The following is a 20,435-nucleotide window of genomic DNA, read 5'->3' as shown; positions in this document are numbered from 1 at the left end:
ATGAGCTGTCTGAGCAAGCTTAGGTCTGTTGTTTGGATGTCACAGCTCCTTACCTGGCTAATTGGATTGTGACAGTGCACTGAGCTGTTTGGTGTCACAGTGTCTGTCAGTAGAGCCTGCTGGGTGAGCCCATGTGGAAGGGCTGGCTTGAGCTATTAGTGGGAATTGTGCTTTCAGATCTTTGATTTCTTTTTTGGTCGTTCTCCTTATTGTGGAATATTTTCTCTTTTGCTTTTTTCAGTCTTGATTTACTGCATCTTTTAACTTGCTGCTTTGTTTTCCTTTTTAGATTCAGTCATTGTGGAACCGAGCTGTTGGTGTAAGGTAGCAGTAACTGGTAGGAAGAGAACTGGAGACAAAAGCCAGAAATAAAAAGTTGAGAGAAACTCTGCAGTTTTTATTCCTACTGTTCTGCTATAATGGTCTTAATTGTAGGAAATGGCACATGTCCTCCAATAAATACAAAACTTACCAGTGAGACCCAATTTATGAAAAAGGAGAAATAGAGTAAAGAAGAAAAAATTAAGTAAAAGAAATAGCAAATTATTCAAGACAGAGTGAGTGAGAAGTGGCATGGACAGCCAGTGCAAAACTTGCTGCAGCAGAAATGGAGTCTTTACAGAGAGCTTATTTAATAGGAAAGCACCCATACATTTTCCTCTCAAGTTTAGGGTACATCCTGTAGGGTCCCCACCCCGCAGCTGAAGAATTTTGAAATTTGTAAATCCACACTTGTGAGGAAATCTCAGCTGTTTCCTGAGATTTTTGAGCTATCCAAAACATCAAGTGAGCTGGCTCCTGTATATTTCTGTAGTTTTTTATGTTGTTATTGTGACATTCAGTATATTGTGACATTTCCCCTGTGGCAAGAGTTTGGTTTAGAACAAGACATTTTCAGATGCACTAATTTTGATGGAAAGGAGTATAGTGGATACTTAGTAATAGGCAGGAGTGAGTGCTGATCCATGTGCTGAGTGTTGGAGCCAGGGAATCTGGGTCAGGATGCAGCAGCAGGCAGGGACAGTGGGAGTGGCAGTGTCAGGATGCAGCGTGTACTGGGACAGTGGAAAGGGGCAGGCAGGGATAGAGAGGTGACATGGAGGTGGCAGGCTCGGGGTGCAGTGGCAGGCAGGATGGAGGTGACACGGATGGCAGTGATGGCGTGCAGGGGCAGGCAGGATGGAGGTGGCAGACTCGGGGTGCAGTGGCAGGCAGGGATGGCAGTGACGCGGAGGTGGCAGACTCGGGGTGCAGTGGCAGGCAGGGATGGCGGTGACACGGATGGCAGCGTTGGGGTGCAGTGGCAGGCAGGGATGGCGGTGACACGGATGGCAGCGTTGGGGTGCAGTGGCAGGCAGGGATGGCGGTGACACGGATGGCAGCGTTGGGGTGCAGTGGCAGGCAGGGGTGGCGGTGACACGGATGGCAGCGTTGGGGTGCAGTGGCAGGCAGGGGTGGTGGTGACACGGATGGCAGTGTTGGGGTGCAGTGGCAGTCAGGGATAGAGGCGGCGGCCCCAGCCCGGTGCAGTGCCGCGTGTCGCCGCTCGGGGGCAGCCGTGCCCCGCCGTGTGAGCCCTGATAGCCGCGCGACAGGAAACGGGGTGAGAGGTGACAGAGGGACAGGGGCAGTGGCGGGGTCTGAGGTTCTTTACCGGACGGCTGTAGGAATCCATCCATTGCTTTCTCACAGGTACATCCCCACTGTGAGTGTCTTTAACCTGAGTCTTGCTGCAGGCATTTCCTTGGTGTCCCTGTACACCTGCGTTCCTAGGCTGGCAAACTTCCTGACAATGTGAGCCAGAGTCTCCGTGTGTGCCAGTGTCCTGTTCCTTGGTGGGCATAGGATTTTCTGCTTTACAAGTCAGAAGTGGTGCCTTCCTACTCCACTATAGAATTATAGAGGACACTGGCAAATTTTGGCCTGTTGTCTCGCTTTCAGGTGACTTAGCAATGTTGTTACCAACTGATATTGACAGTGGATGTGAAGGTCCTTGTGAGGGCCCCACCTCTGCTCAGAGCTGCCTGTGCTTGTTTCAAGGTTGCAAACCTCTGCTCAGCACCAAAGTTGCATTAGCTTTGTAGATGGACTTTTGCCATTTTTCCCCTCCATCTTACATATTTTATTGTTACTTCCTTGCCCATTGACCACATTTTTATGTGTTATTTAGCTACGTCCTTTTTTTGTTCAGACACTTTTGGTCACCTGGACAGCCTTCTCTTCTCTCTGCAAATACCTAAGATAATTGTAAAACACTTTTGCAGTTGCTGTAGGCCAAAGACCGGCTCTGTTCTGATTGCCTGCTGTCTGGTGTTAAGTACTTACATCATCTGGTGTACTTCAGCTGTTTGTCCATATGGATTTGCTCCGACTTGAAAAGCTGACGGGTGGTGAAGGAGAGGAGAGGCGGGATCCCTGCGGGGAGTGTGCACGAAGCCATATGTCGCTATTCCTGGGGATCTGGTGCCCTCTGGAGACTGTGGCTGCCCACGACATCACCGGTGTCAAGGCACCCCGCTAATTTATGTCCCTTGTCTGGGCAGGCTGAAGAACAAGATGAGCTGTATTGTTTTTACAGCAGAAGTGGATGATACTAGAAAAGACAGTAGAGTAACAGCAAGAACTCTCTAAAAAGAATTGCAATTATTTATCTTGTAATTTTTAAAGCTGATGGAGACTTGATAGCTGTGCTTCATGTTTATGTCTTGTGTCAAATCAAAATTGAGTACCCAAGATTAAACATAGATATTTGAAAGTAGTATGGGGATTTTAAAGTGTTGAGTTAGCAATGGAGATTAAATATTTATATTAATTCACTTAGCTGGTCTGAGAGGCCAGTCAGTCTAATGGGAAAATACAGAAGTCTCTTAGCAAATCTGGAACTGGATTCAGGAATTTTTCACAGGCTTAGTAAGGAAGCTGTTTTTTTTGTCACTTTCTTCGTATCCAAAATTGACCTTGGTACCTTTTTAATGCTTAATGAGGGGTATAAGAAATGGTATCCTGATGCAGGGAAGGTGTTTGGTGTGGTTGGGGACCTCTTTATTTTTACAAAGTAAACCACCTGGAATAGAGACGGACTTACAAAATGCTCCTTTACTATAATCTTATTCCTTTCATTTGGGAAAAAGCTGCAAAATGATAATTCATTTTAGCTCTTATTACTCTTGAAACAACCTTCCTGCAAAATGAGAATACAGGAGTTTAATATTTTTCCCCAACTGCAGTGAAGAGCAGTGGGTGATCTGAGGAGGCACAAAATCTCAGTGTCATGCTTGTGTGCAGCTACTGTCAGTTACAGCTCAGGCCCACCAAAATGCTGAGCTTCTGTGGTGTTGTTTGTTTGTGACAGTATGGATAGATTTAATACAGGTGTCCTGAGATCCTTAAGAGTCCAACCAGCTCAGAGTCCATGTCATTTACACTGAAATAAGATTTTACCTGTGTCTCCTGCTATGGCTCATTCAGCCAAGGAGGGATGCACAGTGCATCTTGAGATCCACTCAGGGCCCAGCAGTGCCAGAGGTGGGAGCAGGAGTTGAACTCCAGGCTGGTGACAAGAGACATATTTGCCTAACTCCTTTATGTCCTTATGTTGTTCAGAGCAGTTTAGACTTGAAGTAATAGTAGTTTGATATTAAATAAATGCAGCTTATGTTCTTGTGCTTAATTCTTAGTGCCTTTTCCTGGAAAAGTTCTGCAGTTCTCAAATGTAACACTTTCTTTAAGGTTGGCTTTTTAACAGTGTGGTAATTTTTGTACCTTTAAAATTTATAGCAGAGTCTGCCTCTGATATTGCTAAGTTATGTGAAATGATTAAACAAGCTCAGTAAGGAATAATACTGCTGTGCATCTTGCTGGTGGGATTTGTGGTCTTTGAGAAACAGGGACATCTGTATCACTTAATCTCTCTTCCTTGCTTTCCTTCCTCTCCAAGAAGCTGATACAGTTGTCTCACTGTAGGCAGCGTTCTGTGATTGCCTTGGTTTGCAGTGTGATGGGCTTGTGGAGAACTACAGCTCTCACCTCCTGTTTTCTGAATATGATTGGGATCAGTTGGGTGTTTCCAGTTGGGCAACTTGTCCTTCTGTGGGGTTTGTGCAGTTGTTAAATACATTGGATGGTGTGCAGCATTCGTTCTCTTGTTTTTACAGCAGGAAGGTGAAATGGAAGGTGAGGCAGTCGACGCTATTGTGGAGGAATCAGAAACTTTCATTAAGGGAAAAGAGAGGAAAACCTATCAAAGACGCCGTGAAGGTGGGCAAGAGGATGATGCTTGTCACATACCACCAAACCAAGCAGATGGCAGTGAAGTGGTGCAGGATGTCAGCAGTGGGGTGCAGATGGTGATGATGGATCAGCTGGATCCAACTCTTCTTCAAATGAAGACCGAAGTAATGGAAGGTGCAGTGTCTCAAGAAACTGAGGCTACTGTGGATGACACACAGATCATAACACTTCAGGTTGTTAATATGGAAGAGCAGCCTATAAACCTTGGTGAGCTTCAGCTGGTCCAAGTACCTGTACCAGTGACTGTACCTGTTGCCACCACGTCTGTGGAAGAACTGCAGGGAGCTTATGAAAATGAGGTTTCCAAAGGAGGCCTGCAGGAGGGGGAGCCCATGATCTGTCACACCCTCCCTTTACCAGAAGGCTTCCAGGTTGTGAAAGTGGGTGCAAACGGTGAGGTGGAGACACTGGAACAAGGTGAACTTCAGCCACAGGAAGATCCTAATTGGCAAAAAGATCCAGACTATCAGCCACCAGCCAAAAAAACAAAGAAAAACAAAAAGAGTAAGCTTCGCTACACTGAGGAAGGCAAAGATGTGGATGTCTCTGTATATGACTTTGAAGAGGAGCAGCAGGAGGGTTTGTTGTCCGAGGTTAATGCAGAAAAGGTGGTGGGCAATATGAAGCCACCAAAACCAACAAAAATTAAAAAGAAAGGTAAGTTCCCCATCTGCAAATGGATTTTTAAAAATGCTTTTGTTGTGGTGATTGCAGTGTGACTGAAGCAAATGAATATATGCAAGTGGGAGGAGAGCAGACATGCCCAATGCTGCTTGCTCACAGTCTAATAATGCTTGACTGCAGTGTTTCTGGGGCACACCTCCCTTCTCTCTGTAGGCTGTCAGGGAGATCATTTTCCACAAGTATGATACTGTGACATTCATATTCTCATACAACTGTGACTGAAAAGATTGTTCTTTGCTGTACTGTACATGTAACAGTTTGTGTGGATGTTTTACATCAGGAGCCAATGGTATCATTAATTTTGTGGGCTTTTTCATAACCAATTGCTGGGTAAGGTAGATGGTGCAAAATACAGTAATAAGTATGTTTGATTTTTGTTAAAACTGCAAGTTAAGGAACCCTTTTTAGAGTGCAGAAGGAACATTAAGTCCTGGCTTAACAGTGAAAATTTAATCCAAACCAGCCACAGGCAATGCAGTTGGATTTAGTGGTGCATGGTGGTTCCTTGCAGTACTTATACCTCCAAGAATCTTGCCTCTTGTATTACACAGTGGATCACGCTACTGTCAAACACTAAAGATGGTTTCCTTCATGACCAGGTGTAAAGAAGACATTCCAGTGTGAGCTGTGCAGTTACACTTGTCCTCGTCGTTCCAACCTGGACCGCCACATGAAAAGCCACACCGATGAAAGACCACACAAGTGCCATCTCTGTGGCAGGGCTTTCAGGACAGTCACATTGCTGAGGAACCACCTCAACACTCACACAGGTACTCTTGGTTTTGCGTGCATTGTGTTTATAGGGTCTGGTCTGCCATCAGAACAAAGTTGAAGGGAGACCCTTCTTGTTTTCCTACTTTCTCTTACGGAGCAAGGTAAAAAAGAGGAAATGGCGTAGTTGTTTTCTGCCTGGTCAGATCACATGCAGAGCTTATCCTGTTCACAGGTACAAAATCAATCCTGGGCTTGATCTCAAGTTACCTGAAGTTATAGAAATGTTCTCTTTGCCTTGGGCATTAGCCCTCATGTTTTCAGCTTGTTGTGCCTTACTGCCAAAAACAAGAGTATAATTTATAATCCCTCATTTTCTCTGCTTACTGAACTTACATCTGACTGGCTGATTTCTAATGTGTAAACAACCAAGTGGTACAAAAATAAAGGAGTCTGTTTCCTCACTGAAAGGATATTAATTCTCTAAGATCTTAAATCTATTAGTTATTTTTACAAAACCTCTGACTTTTGTGCATTCTGTTGCTCTAATTTAATCTTTCAGAACATGAAAACAATCTTGCTAATTCACTTCAAAACAAAAAAAATTTTTAAAAATCCACAACCAGTGCTGCCTTGTATTTTCTTTTGTCACTAAATCTCTTTGTCACTGTCTTCCTGTCTTGCTGCACACCATCAGGTACTCGCCCTCACAAGTGCCCAGACTGCGACATGGCCTTTGTGACCAGTGGAGAGTTGGTTCGGCATCGCCGCTACAAACACACCCACGAGAAACCATTCAAATGTTCCATGTGTGACTATGCCAGTGTGGAGGTATGGGATTTGTTACAGTGCTGACTGCTTCCTTGTGCACTTCAAAGCTTGTTCACCATCTGTTACAAACTCTGTTCTAGGCATTTCCTCTCTGGCCATTTGGTTGAAAGGCTCTGGGAAAAAGAAATTATAAATCAGGGCTGCTCTTGGAAGCAAATGGTGGGGTTTCCTCAGTGAATCAGAAAGCAGTTTGAGATCACTTGCAGAAATTCTAGGTGATACCCATTTCCTCTTTGGAAACAATAGTTGTCACAGTTTCTTAAATGATTTGTCCTTTAAGCTGATTGCAGGAATTGTAGTGTTCTTTGTGTTGAAGGAGACAGACATTTCCTGCTGCAGTGGGATGTCCTTTCAGTCCACAGTGCTCTCCCATTTTAGAAACATGCATTCTGCACATCATCTGTTTATGCCATGAAGGTGTCTGTAGCTAAAACTAATGAGCCTTTGTCTCAGTATTGGTGAAAAGCAGCTTTGCTAATGTTAGATGATACTTAATTTGCCTGAGCAGATTAGACATTCTTGAATGCCTTCCCTCCATGCAGTATTGTTAGATATTTTATAGGACAGCTTTTATACTGTGAAAGGAAATATGAGCCAGATGACGAGCTACATAATTTTTAAAAAATGGGGTGTCTGCAGTGGAAGAAGGCTACAGTGGGAGAGTTTATATAGGGGCTTCAAGGTTTTTTTTTTTTTTCAGCCCACGCTATGCCTGCAGTGCTGTCACTTCAGGTCCTGTGGTTTGAGTGCTGAATAAGTTATGTTGCAGAGGTTTTCATAGTATAAATTAGGAAAGAATAGCCAAGTTGGTCCTTATGAGGTCATGCTGCTTTTTGTAGGCACAAGTTGGTGATTAAGCAGCATGATCAGGCTGGGGTAGAAAATGCCATACCGTTGGTGTTCTTGCTTTGAGCTGGGTTTGTACCTTCTAAATAAAAGCAGGAGGAGAAAAGAATTAAGCTTCCCCACATCATTTCCCTGAGTCTCTCCAGGATATTTTAAAATTTTCGAGTGTCTTCAGATGCTGAGATGATCAATAACAGTAAGGTGAGCTAGGAGTCTAAAGGCCTCATTGAGTGTGGGAACAAGCATCAGGCAAGACTTGGAGTGAAGCTGGGAGGCAAGGTAGAGTGGGCAGGAGCAATGGGAAAATGGCACTGAAATGTGCTTGTTTGGTTTTGTGCCTAAACTGCTTTAAACTCTTGACTGGTTTCTTGTGCTTTTGGCAATCTGGCCTGCTCGTCTGTGCTAACTTGAGTGTTGCCCTTGGCTTGCAGGTTAGCAAATTGAAACGCCACATCCGCTCGCACACCGGGGAGCGCCCGTTCCAGTGCAGCCTGTGCAGCTATGCCAGCAGAGACACCTACAAACTGAAGAGGCACATGAGGACCCACTCCGGTACGGATTCTGTGTTCTCTTAGTGTCAGAATGGTGGGGCTACAGTGTTGCTGATACACAGGAAACAAATACTAATGTGTAGTTTAATATAAAACCTTTATAAAGTGTAGTTGAAGAGAATGCACCGTTTTGTGAGCACTTGTAAATTTAGAACCAGGTTAAATTACTTCACCGAGAAATGAGCTTGGTGGATTCTGATTTCTAGTTTGACTGTGAGGTGATAAAATGCAGGCATCTCTATTATAAACAGAAGAAACTTCTGTTTGCTCTGTTCCAGCTGAAGAGTAGAGCCATTTGTAGTTTCATGCTTCAGTGCATTTTTAAAAGCATCTCATGCATGTTAGTTCATAAAGATGCTAATTTTTTCTTCAATATAAATAGGGATGATTTTAGCACAGAATGTTACTGCAGTGCCAAATTAATCATATTGCTAAAATTGATGGGGAGAAACATGCCCTTTTATGTATACATGAACATCAGAATCTCCACCCTAAAAAATCTGATATCACTTGTTCTCTTCTGTCAGCATGTAGGTCTTGCCTGTATTTCTCAGAGTAAGAATAATTTAACTTCCTTAAGAATTGAACTTTAGTTTCTTGGTAGAAAGACACTTAGTGGAGCTAGAACTTGCAGAGAAAGATGTTATTGAGCGCTTTGTAGAATTACAATTTCTGTGTGTTGCAAGTTTTCTGGGAGGTTGTTTGGGGATTCTTGGTGAGATTTCTTTTTAATAAAAGTACTTGTTCTATTTTTTCCTTTTGCTCCTGAAGGAGAGAAGCCATATGAATGTTACATCTGCCATGCTCGCTTCACTCAGAGCGGTACCATGAAGATGCACATTTTGCAGAAGCACACGGAGAATGTGGCCAAATTCCACTGTCCTCACTGTGATACTGTTATAGCGAGAAAGAGTGACCTGGGTATGTGTCTCCCAAATGTGGCCATTTACTGATGGTACAAAACTTCCCAGAATTACAGTTCAAATAACCCAACTGCTCTTTTAACCCAAATACCCCGTCTGGTAACTGCACAGCATAAAGCACAGCTTCACATATGGGGCTGGTAAAACACACCTTTAGCTTATAGCTGCTGCAAGTTAAAACAATTTTCAGTTTCTTCTCATTATTTGTTTTTTTTTTTTTTTCCAAGCATACAAGGTAAGTTACTGTTTGCCCATAGATGGAAGGCATTTATTGAACTTGGATTGAGATTTCAATAGCATAAGGATTGGGATCTAAAAAGCAAGATCACGTGACTTAACCTCCTGCACATTGGAGGCCCTTGTTTCATGCAGAGATATTTTCATCAAGTTAAAAGATTTGAATTAGAGCAAGTATTTAACTTTCCTGGATTTGGAGCTGTGTGCTCAAAAAAGCCCTGAGTCCTTGCAGTAGGACATTGCTGATCTAGTGAGCAGTACCCAGTGTGATTCCAGCAGGCAAGCTCTTATGTTTCTAGAAGGTGACAAACAATATCGTGCCCAGAGCAGCTGAGGGAAAGGAGGAAGCCATGATTTGGCAGAACTTTCTGTCTTTAAACAGAATTATCACCCAAGTAATGGGAAGGCAGGCTCTCTTCCAGTAAAGACAAGTGCTACAGTGAGAGGCAGTTTGAGAGAAAGGCAGTCAGTTGATGTCAGGAGCAAACAAGCTGATTTACAACAGAGGAAAACTGATGTTAGCTATGAAGAATTTTTCTTCTAATAATGCTTTAATCTACCCTAAGCTACCTCGTGCAGCTGTGGTATGCTCTTAGTTGGAGGATTTTAAAGAAGTGACTAAAACCTTTTGGGGATTATCTGCTGGTATCCCTGTTGCCTTCTAGTCCTGTCACTCTGACTTCTAATCCTGCAGAAAATCCTGTTTCCCCCTACTGAATTACCTGGCTTCTGGCTGTATCCAGGCAATTCAAGTTAGTCTTAAAAATAACAGTCCACAAGACACTTAAGTTTGACAGTCATGTGTCATCAAATTCAAGTATCCTGAATCAGCACAGATTGCAAATAATAACCAAATCTGTGGAAAATCTTAATGGAGTTTTTCTGAGAACTCTTTCTGTCTAGAAATGGTTCTAGTTGGTTTTACTTGTGAGTCCTTCAGGTTTTTAGTTGAATCCTAAATTCCTCTGTTTTGGCTGAGCTTGGGAGGATCACTGAAGGACCATGGGCTCATCTTTCATGCTTGGAAAGCCACAGTGGTGAAAGCTTTTGATTCTTTTTCCTGTAGGTGTCCACTTGCGGAAGCAGCATTCCTACATTGAGCAGGGCAAGAAGTGTCGCTACTGTGACGCTGTGTTCCATGAGAGGTATGCCCTCATCCAGCATCAAAAGTCCCACAAGAATGAGAAGCGCTTCAAGTGTGACCAGTGTGATTATGCCTGCAGACAGGTAAGCTGGGGGCACCCCTTCAGAGTGTTAGGACAGGAGCTGAAGGTATAGGATGGAAATCTTAGCTTTTAGTTATGACCAGATGTCGCTTGAAATAAAAACAATGTGGACACTGGACTCTCCAAGGTAAAAGAGAGGGAAAGTTTAATTCTGACTCCCAACATTTATAGATTTCCAAAAGTGACTGGATTGGAGGATGACAGTGCCACCTCTCCAATGACACTGGACAAACCAACAGTCCATCAAATTTCTCCTCCTCCATAAAAGAATACAAAACAATAAGTTATTTACATGAAGTGTGCAAGAAAGTTCATTACAAGAATGTAAACATCAGAAGGCTTAGAAGAACTTAAAAAAACAGGGCAACAACCAGCTGTCAGGATCAAATTAGCTCTCTACATTTTTTGAAGGGTGTAAAGGAGACTACAAGTGGCCTTTTCTTGGTGTGATTCTGTCCTGTAGAGAAAAACCTTCTAATTCATAACCTTGATGTACCCCTTAACCAAAGAATAAGAGTCTGTATAGGATGGGAAGAGCTAGGACTGAATATGCCATCAATCAAGATGTTCTTGCATTGCTGTGGAATCATTCTTTTCCTGATATTAACTATAAAATTTTGGCCTTGTTTTAGCTGAAAATTCACTTTTCTGTATCCATTGACACAAGTTTCCATTTTCCCTGTCCGTGCCAGGAGCGGCACATGGTCATGCACAAACGGACCCATACTGGAGAAAAGCCTTATGCCTGTAGCCATTGTGATAAAACCTTCCGCCAGAAGCAGCTCCTGGACATGCACTTCAAGAGATACCACGACCCCAACTTTGTCCCTGCTGCCTTTGTCTGCTCCAAGTGTGGCAAAACATTCACTCGCAGGGTAAGGGAATATGCTTTGAAATGGGGAGGCTTGGGGTGGAATGAGGCTTTTTTAGTCAAGGGGAGGGAAATGTTTACCCAAAAGGAAAGGTGGGTGAGGTACAGGGTAAAATATGAATCTTGTAATAGAGCCCTTCTCTTTAAGAGGGAAAGAGAGCAGAGAGAATTGAGAATTGGTACCAACAAACATCAGTGTTTACATCATGAGCAATGTGGAAATGCAACTTCATTCATAAAATTAATGAATGTACCCATCTCCCCCAAAGAAGCTCTCTTTAGAAAGCAAACAACATAGTTACCAGAAACATGTTTGAAAATATAGAGCCAGAATGTCTGATCTTGAATTCAATGCAAGTTTTAACTTTTCTTGTGCTTTTGATCTTTCACTGAGTAGAACACAATGGCCAGACATGCTGATAACTGCTCTGGCCTAGATGGTGGGGAAGGAGAGAATGGAGGAGAGACAAAGAAAGGCAAACGTGGCCGAAAGAGAAAGATGCGTTCTAAGAAAGAAGATTCTTCTGATAGTGGTAAGAGCAGTTCAGTACCTTCTGAGAGTTACAGGTCTGTGATTCACTGTGTGTGTTAGCTGCTGGTTTGCCAGTTCTACAGGTTTCTTCTGGCACTTCAGTCTTGTCTGGTTGGCAAACACAGAATATGGTGATACATGGCCAAGTAGAGAAAGATGTATTGCCTGTGAGGGATAATATAGAGCCTGCTGTCCCAGGCCTGTTCCAAGACAGTAGTTTAAAAAACACTGTCTGACACCCCTTGTGTCAGCTGTGCCATTCCTGCCTTGCCTGTGTGGGAAACTCTCTGCTAATTTTTTTCAGAGTCCCAAAAGAGGCTGTGTGGTTCTGCAGTGCGTTGCTATGAAATGTTACTTGATCATTCTTCAGCATTACTGGGTGGCATGTCCAGACAACTCCACCACTGAATAGTTTGGCTACTTTTGTGGAGAAAGGCTGGCAACATCCAAGAGAGTGGTGGAGATTAATACTGTGTGTGAAGGAAAAACTCAGTCCTACTCCTGTCTCCTGGCAGAGGAAAAACTTCATCATGTCTTCAACAGGAAGAGCCAAGTAGAGTCTCAAGACCAACCAGTTCACAGATGATTTTGCAGAAGGAATGTTGCTGATTAGTCTTTTATCTGGAGTGCTTTATCTAATTAATCAAGGGGTGTAGGTTGGGAGAACAGGGATACTTCTGGCTAGACAATGCATATCTGAAAATCTCACATGGCAAACAAGTTTTAGGATGGGTATGATCAAATGATTTGCAAACCTTGATTCAAAAACTATAGAAATTGATGCTTAAACTCATGTTTGTATAGATCTTCAGAAAAATGTATTAGGTGAATTAAGCACATGTAACTAATGGTGCATTTAAACATGAAAAGGTAATGGAGGCAGGGAAAATAATTGATGGAAGGTAATTCAAAATGTGGCATTCTGGAGTATGGCATTCTTAGTATCTGATTTGAAGTCTTCCTGGGAGTTCAGCCTGTTCTGAAAACTCATATTTTATTTAGTTGGTTTGGTCTGAGTTTAAAACAGTTTTTTGTAGGGGAAGCTTGTCAAAAGTCAGGCTTTTTAATGAGCTGATGATATGCAGTGAATGATGCCAGGCTCTGTGCTGAGGGAATCCCTTCAGCTTCAGTGGAAGTGGCAAGTGTGGGTTGACCTCAGAAGTCATTTGATAGATATGAAGAATTGACCAATGAGAGCTGAGTAGCTGTAAGAAAGATGTGCTAATCACTTGCTTGAGCAATTGCATTATTCACTGTTGTGTTTTTTTTGGATTTCTGCACTTTCATGAGGTTTGGCAACTATTAAATACCTGAGAAATCCCGTAAATAAATCCCTCATGAGGGGAATCCTTTGAGTGATTGTAAAATCATGCAGCTTGTACATGCCTCAGTGTGAGCTGGGGTTTTTCCCTTTAGTCAGATAAAAGGGAGTATCCTTGTCGCCCTTGTATTCTTGAGTGAAGCTACTCCTGCAGTGAACAGCCTTACAAATTTAAGGGCAATCATTTTGCTGTCCAAACAATATTATTCTCTTGGACATCTCTCACTGCTTTTTGTCTGCTCTGTGTTTGCCCAGAGCATTCTGAAGATGCTGATGGTCCTCATCTATTAGGTTTAAGGAGTGTTGTGAAGAATGAAGTGTAGAGCTTGAGGGGTAGGAGACTGGCTCTTGGATGCCTTGTTGGGGTTCTCCTGTTTCACAGAGGTCCTGGAATGGCTGCCACAGCAATTTACATGGGATCTACCTCTTCTATCCTCTTGCCCCTCTATTTTCCCCACACTTCTTGGAATCAGCTCATCCCCCCTGTAAACATCCTGCAAATAGTCCTGTGTGATCCAAAATGGCCTTCCTCCTGCATCCCATTGTGTCCCAACCAGGAATTCCCCATAGTACCAAAGGTGATCTCAAGAGCTGCTTCCCATGACTGGGATGGGTTTCACACCTGGTGGCTCTTCTGGGAATGTCCTGGACAAGAAGATTTTTCCTCAGAAGCTGTGAATTTGGGCTCCCACCTTCCATTGAGCAATGCTGTGCTCCTCTGTGTTGTTCAGGTGGGACTTGGATGGGCTGTTGGACCTTCTGATAGGCTTGGGAGTAGCCCAGCCATGTGTTATTTGGTCTTCTTTGTGCTGTTGTCTCTGAGCTCCTTTGTGCATGTGCAGAGTAGCTTTTACCATATAATCTAACATAATTAAATTACCTTTTGCTTTCTGAAGCACAGCTTGTTCTAAGTGAGGGTAACAGATTAACAGTCTGTGGCAACAGCTTCTGTACAAAGGCCTTACTTGCCTTCTTTCTCAGAGCTGATCCTTCAAATCCATCCCTTTTGGACAGGATTTGATGGTGCTTCTCTGTAGATGGATGTATTTTATTCTTGTTAAAACTGAAGATTTATCTGACATCCTTTCTTACAGAGGAAAATGCTGAACCAGATTTGGATGATAATGAAGATGAGGAGGAGACAGCAGTAGAAATTGAGGCTGAACCAGAAGTTGAGCAAGAGGCTCCTGCACCACCTCCCAGTAAGAAAAGAAGAGGAAGACCACCAGGCAAAGCTGCTGCGCAACCAAAACAATCCCAGCGTAAGTCACTGATTGAAGCTCTCACCTTACCCTGCTTGCTTGGGCACCTTTTGCCTTGATTTTGCCATTCTTGTAGATGTGATCCCTGCAAATGAGATTATTTTAAAAGTAGGTAACTGTACTTGTCTCTGCATTGCTAAGAACTCACCTTGAAATTTGTTGCAAGGGTTTCCTGGTCACGAGGGAACATGGCCACTTCAGGCCGGGCTAGAAAAGAAAGGCCATTGTGTTTGTTTAGTATTGTTTCATTTCATAATTGTGCAAAGTGCTCACTTCTTTTTGTACCAGTTATGGTGTCTCTGCTGACATACAGTCCTTGGGAAAACAGCTGGCAGTAAAAACATCATGGTGCTCTTACCTGGCTGGCTTTTGCAGGTATTGCCCCAACTGAACTTGCTTCAGACTGTTAGTTCTGAGCAAGGACCAGTGCAGGTGTTGTTTCAACTCCACAGGGATGTAGTTAAAAATAGACATTGTAACTGTGCACAGTCAAAGTAAATACATTTTAGACTCAGAGTAGGATGGGAAAGGGAAATCAGTTCCTTTAAGGAGGTGGTGGCTTCCTCAGTGGCTTGGCTGTCTTCTCAGTGATACAAGTGTGGCCTGTTTTCTCTCTGGTTTATTCTCTGGAAACATTCAATGCTGAATTTGTCATCACTAATTTCCCCTGAAGTTTGTCTTGGGCCCATATATTGATATGGGGTTTGATTTAATTCATTCTATGAAATCCATTGTTTGAAAGGTGTTTGAAAGGTATGAAAGTGCACACTGGAGCTGTGGTACTGGGGGCCCATCTTCATAAAGGGACAAGAAAATAAATGCTTGATGCTTGGGTGAGTGAGGTCAGTTGAATTGCTCCCATTGCTCGGTTGATGTGGCAGTGCTTGCTGTGGACCTCACCTTCCCTTGCCTTGGGATAGTCTCACCAAAGACCTGTTGGAGGCATGCAGGCTGGCTCTGGAAACAGCAAAATAATCTGTTTCTCTCCCTCTCCTCCTTTGTGTCTGCCCTTCTAGCTGCAGCAATCATTCAGGTTGAAGACCAGAACACTGGTGAAATTGAAAACATTATAGTTGAAGTGAAGAAAGAACCTGATGCAGAAACAGCAGAGGAAGAGGAGGAAGCTCAGCCTGCTGTAGTGGAAGCTCCCAATGGAGACCTCACCCCTGAGATGATTCTCAGCATGATGGACCGGTGATGGAGGAAGACCACGTTGGCTGACTGAACTGGCCTGGGCTGTGTTTAAGCGGCTCAAATCTATTTTTTTCCTTTTAATCTTTTTTCTTGGCTTTGGGAAGTGCATCATTTTAGACCATTTTACCAAACATACTGGGAAATAAAACGATGTTAGAATGTGATTTAACTAGAACTTGCTGTTTTATGTTAGCATTACAGGATCATGGAACATTAGGAAATATTTTGGAGTCCTTGAGGGTTTCCTCTGAGATGCTTGATTTAGTTTTGCTCTGAACTGCATTGTAAAGCTGGTCCAAGGGCCGTGTTTACATGCACCAAGTTTTAATATACAAAAGTGGAAGCCTTGACTAGAGTATGTGGAAAACCACTCCGGACTTGCCCTTCCAGTTCCCAGAGTCCTTGAGCCTCTTCTCTCAGTAGTGTTTTTAACTGTAAATGCAGACTTGGGAGGGTTCTAGACTTTTGAAATGTTTTTTTGGTTGGTTTTTTTTTTTTTTTGTTTTGTTTTTTTTTGTTTTTGCTTTCTCCCACTGAGTAGCTCCGGTTCTCCAAGTCGGCTGCACATGGTAGTTTTGGCATGCTCCAACTGGTTTCTGTCCTTAATATGCTTTGCTTTCTGCAAAGCATTTCTGTAATGGTCAAGCTTGTAAATAACTTTTTTTTTACATTTTAATCTTTTTCCATTAATTAAGAGGTATGCAAAAATGCAGTTTAAAGAAACCCCAGTATTCTAATTCCTTTCAAACTAAGTGGCAAGAGAATTGATAGAGTGTAAATGTTGGAAAAGCTGTTGATAAGGTAGAGAAAATATGTACCCAAACTATTGCTTGCAGAACAAGAGAAACCCACATGTGAAATCTGGTTTTGAAGCACAAAAAAATTGTATTTTATAGAATCTTAGACTGGCTTGGGTTAGAAGGCACTTTTACAGATCATCTAGTTCTACCCCCCTGCCACAGGCAGGGACACTTTTCACTAGACCAGCTTCCTCCAAGCTCTGTCCGACCTGGCCTTGAACACTTCCAGGGATGGGGCAGTAAGTTTCTCTGGACAACCTGTTCCAGAGCCTCACCACCCTCACAGGGAAGAATTTCTTCCTAATAGCCCATCTAACCCTGCCCTGTGTCAGTTTGAAGCCATTCCCTGTTGTCCTGGCTCTCCATTCCCTTGCCAAAAGTCCCTTTCCAGCACTCTTGTAAGATCCCTGCAAGGTTCTGTAAGGCCACAATCAGGTCATCCCAAAACCTTCTCTTCTCCAGGCTGAATAACTCCAGCTCTCTCAGTCTTTCCTCATAGGAATGGTGCTCCATCCCTCAAATCGTGTTTGTGGCCTCCTCTGGACTCGCCCTGACAGCTCGATGTCCTCCTTGTCCCAGGGACCCCAGAGCTGGATGCAGCACTGCAGGTGGGGTCTCACCTGAATGGGGCAGAGGGGCAGAATTCCCCCTTCCTGCTGCCCCCAGGGCTCTGGATGCAGCCCAGCACACACAGCTGGGCCATGTCCAGTCTCTCCCACCAGCTCCCCCAAGTCCTTCTCCCCAGGGCTGCTCTGGGTCTGTTCATTCCCACCCTGATTGATCCCAAGGGTTGCCCCAATCCAGGTGCACCACCTTGCACTGGCTCTTGTTAAGCCTCATGAGATTCCCAAGGGCCAGGTCCCTCTGGATGGCCCTGTCCTTCAGGTGTGTCACTGCACCCTAAGCTTGGTGTTCCCAAACGTGCTGAGGGTGTTCTCCATCCCTTCATCAATGCTATTAATGGTGATAGTGAATAACACTGGTCCCAGTATGGACCCCTGAGGGGCACCAGTCACTGCTGTCCATCCAGAGTCTGAGCTGTAGACACTGCCCTCTGGATGTGACCATCCAACCAATTTGAAACATATAATTAACTTTTTTGAGTTATAATTTCACAAATACATTTTCTTTGCTCTATCTTGTAGTTGTATTTTGTGTTTATGAATCCTATGTTAAGACAAAAGTGGTGATTTATGAGTGGGTCACTGCAGCCCTCAACCTGGGCCAGGAAATTTTATTAATAGGTCAGTAATTCTACAATTTTTGAATCTCTGATAAAGACAAAAAAAGGAATAATGTGAAATACAAATGATGCCTGTATATGAAAATGTCACATGTTAAAATATGTAAGCTTTTTATAGAGCCTCAGTCTTGCTGATTTCAAACAAATTTTTCTTCTATGTATCGCTTTTAAGAGAGCTATCAGTTTAGCTATCAGACTCTAGGTTGATGCATTTTTGTACTTAGCTGTACTGTGTGATATTTTTCATTATTTTAGGAAGCCAACATGGGAAAAAAAATACTGTTATAAAATATGTAATGGGGTTTGAAAGCTGGGAAGGAGAATATACTGCTGTACAGCTAATAAATAATAACGGATTAACATGTGTGCTCACTGGCTGCTTTCTTTGTGTACATCCACGGTGCGACCTGGCAGCCATCTCCAGATGGAAAAGCTGCTCTTCCCAGAAGGATGCAGGACTGGCTCCTTTCTCTGTGCTGGTGTTCCCTCTGCCCCATGCCAAATGCAAGGTACCTGTCCATGACCTTAAATCAGAGTGTGCTGCTCTGTGTGTAGAGGAGGGAGGATGTAAAATGCAAATGTTGGTGTTGACAGCTTGAGCTTGGAGTAACATGGGAGTAGTTGTTACTTCTGTTTGTTTTGACTGTGATTTTAAATGGTTATAGCTGATGGTTTAGTTAACCGGAATATTGTTTCCATTTCATTCTGAAAACATTGGTGGAGTTTCTGTGGTGTGTTTTTTTAATTGCCTTTGACAGCAGTTTAGGGTGCCAGCTGTTGGCAGTCACTGCAGGTTCAGGTAGAACCTCCTACTGCTGGTATGGGAGTCACTGTCGGCAAATGGCACTACTTTATTTTGCACTGTTTTACAGGAGACTGTAACCAAGCACAAGAATTGCTAGTTCTGGCTTTCACTAGGTGTTTGGTGACTCGTTATCCCTGGTCTTCCGTGACTTGCCAAGGAAAGCCTGCCTGGAGGTGGAAGCTCGGAGTCCTGAGCAGGCTGGAGCCTTGTTGCAGCAGGTGGGAGAGGTGGTGTAAGGGCTGCTTCTGTGAGAAGTCAGGTCTGGCTGAGAAATGGGTAAATCCTCAAGTGCTTTCCCAGCTGGGCAAGGGGCTTGTGTGCTCAGAAGCCAAAAATGTTTTTTTTTTTTTTTAGTCTGAGGCAGTGCTGAGGTAGTTTTACATAAGCCTGGAGCTAGGGAGGCTTTGTGGTGAGTGGGAAAACCAAAGGGGTCCCTGGGATCTGTAAGGAGAAATTCCATCATGTCTTAAACCCTGTGGCTCAGCATGGTGCTGACAGGTGGGGTGTGAAGGATGGTGCAGTGGCTTTGTTTCAGCTGGTGGCCCCAGGATGTGCCACACGTCCTCCAGCAGAGACCTCCCTTGGTCTGTGTGAGTGTTCATGTGCAGCAGCTTGTACCCAGACATGGGTGACACCAAACCAGGTGCTGCAGCTCTCCTGGAATTCAGAATGGCTGGGGGAGGTGGCTGTGTGTGAACAGCTTAATGGGAGGCTGAAAGGACAAGAGCTGAGAGGTTTATTTGTGCAAAGACCACAGGTGTGGCTGGTGCTGAGTGGCCTCTGTAGTGTTCATCTGAGGAAACACCACTCCATGAAGGGTTGTGGGCTGTGACCATGTGCTGGCCTCATGCTCCATCCTTTAAGCCTTTTATGTGCCCACCACTGGGGTGGCACTGCCTTGGTCAGTCAGGGCCCAGGTGAGCAGCCCACACCAGGAGTCCATGACTGACAGCTCAGCCAGGGTATGGGTGGTCTGGGGATGAGCAGGTTGTGGCCTCACCTTTAGCCAAGCCCCACCAGACACAGGCACTGGCAATCCAAGAGGTTGTGAGATGTGCAACATCCAGTCTCTGACAGGTGCCTGCCACAGGTACATCCCCCTGTGCAATGCCCTTGCAATTGCCTCTTTCAGCACCAGTGTCCCTGGAGCTCTGGGCTCTTTGGCTCTCTCAATCCTAACCCTAAGCATAACCCTAGCCCTTAACCCAGATCTGAGGAGCAATTTCTGAGCAACTTTTTTATTGTGCTCTGATTCTAGAACTTTCTTCACACACCCCAGGAGAGGTTTAGTGAGGATGGAAGCTGTCACCCTGTGGCCATCCTCCCTTTTTCCCCAGCCTGGCGTGTTACCTTGCTATCTGCTCAGTTGACCTGGTTTCTCTGTGCTTGCACAGTCAATGGTTCTGTTATGCAGACTGGGTTTTATTTGATTTGAGCTGAGGCTCCTGCCTTGGGCAGGGATCTCTGCTTGTGCCTCTTGCAGGCTTCTGGTTCGCCCTCAGAGGAGCTGTTCTGGAGAGATGCAGATCAATATCCCAGCCTGCTGCCAAGGACACGCATCTAGGGCAGCATCCAAAGCCTGAATGTGGACAGAACAATTCTGCTCAACCCAAGAGCAGTTATCAGTGCTGGAAAAGCTGGGCTTTGGGCTCTGAGTGGAAAGCCAGGGCTGGGACGGATCCAAGGAGCATTGCTGCCTTTGCCAGTGGCTTGGCCTGGCTGCCATCCCTGGTGCTTGGGCTGCTGTTCTCTGCTGGACCAGAGGAGGTGTGCTGTTCTGGACATCCTGGTGTGTCTGGGCTTGCACAGAGGCAGGAACACCTGTGCTCATGGATGTCTGCCCCACTCCTGGAGTACATGTCCTGCTGTGCTGCTGCTCAGAATATTCCAGCATGTGGGAACCAGTATTTTGGGGAATGGGCTTTGGATGCAGCTTGCCTGGATATCTCCTCTGTGCTGCTAGTCTTCTATAGAAGCCGTTCTGATGTGTGAAAGGGGACAGCTGTTCCCTCTGTGCCCTGAATATCTTTGCATGACAAAGCTGGGAGATGGTGCCCTTTTAGAAATTCAGATACCAATAGTCTGGACCTCTCTATCCTGGAAAAAAC

The 20,435-nt window shown here is 44.3% G+C and overlaps 1 protein-coding gene across 6 annotated transcripts in view; it reads left to right on the top strand.

Moving 5' to 3' along the window:
• CTCF (CCCTC-binding factor) overlaps nucleotides 1-17,882 on the top strand; it is a 34,492-nt gene extending 16,610 nt beyond the window's left edge. For 4 of the 6 annotated variants that reach the window (XM_059481241.1, XM_059481235.1, XM_059481240.1 and 1 more), the window contains 10 exons: nucleotides 4,155-4,947; nucleotides 5,574-5,744; nucleotides 6,383-6,516; nucleotides 7,794-7,914; nucleotides 8,685-8,834; nucleotides 10,140-10,300; nucleotides 10,992-11,174; nucleotides 11,568-11,703; nucleotides 14,118-14,285; nucleotides 15,302-17,882. In XM_059481241.1, the coding sequence (XP_059337224.1) occupies nucleotides 4,167-4,947; nucleotides 5,574-5,744; nucleotides 6,383-6,516; nucleotides 7,794-7,914; nucleotides 8,685-8,834; nucleotides 10,140-10,300; nucleotides 10,992-11,174; nucleotides 11,568-11,703; nucleotides 14,118-14,285; nucleotides 15,302-15,483 (2,187 nt within the window). In that variant the 5' untranslated portion in view covers nucleotides 4,155-4,166 and the 3' untranslated portion in view covers nucleotides 15,484-17,882. The remainder of the gene's footprint in view (nucleotides 1-4,154; nucleotides 4,948-5,573; nucleotides 5,745-6,382; nucleotides 6,517-7,793; nucleotides 7,915-8,684; nucleotides 8,835-10,139; nucleotides 10,301-10,991; nucleotides 11,175-11,567; nucleotides 11,704-14,117; nucleotides 14,286-15,301) is intronic. The other 2 variants (XM_059481236.1, XM_059481239.1) reach the window with 1 other exon arrangement.
• The last annotated feature ends 2,553 nt before the right edge of the window (nucleotides 17,883-20,435 follow it).

The sequence above is a fragment of the Ammospiza nelsoni genome, chromosome 13, assembly GCF_027579445.1.
Source record: "Ammospiza nelsoni isolate bAmmNel1 chromosome 13, bAmmNel1.pri, whole genome shotgun sequence".
Lineage (NCBI taxonomy): Eukaryota > Metazoa > Chordata > Aves > Passeriformes > Passerellidae > Ammospiza > Ammospiza nelsoni.
The sequence above is the reverse complement of the archived record's forward strand: the minus strand, read 5'-3'. Positions and strand labels throughout refer to the sequence as shown.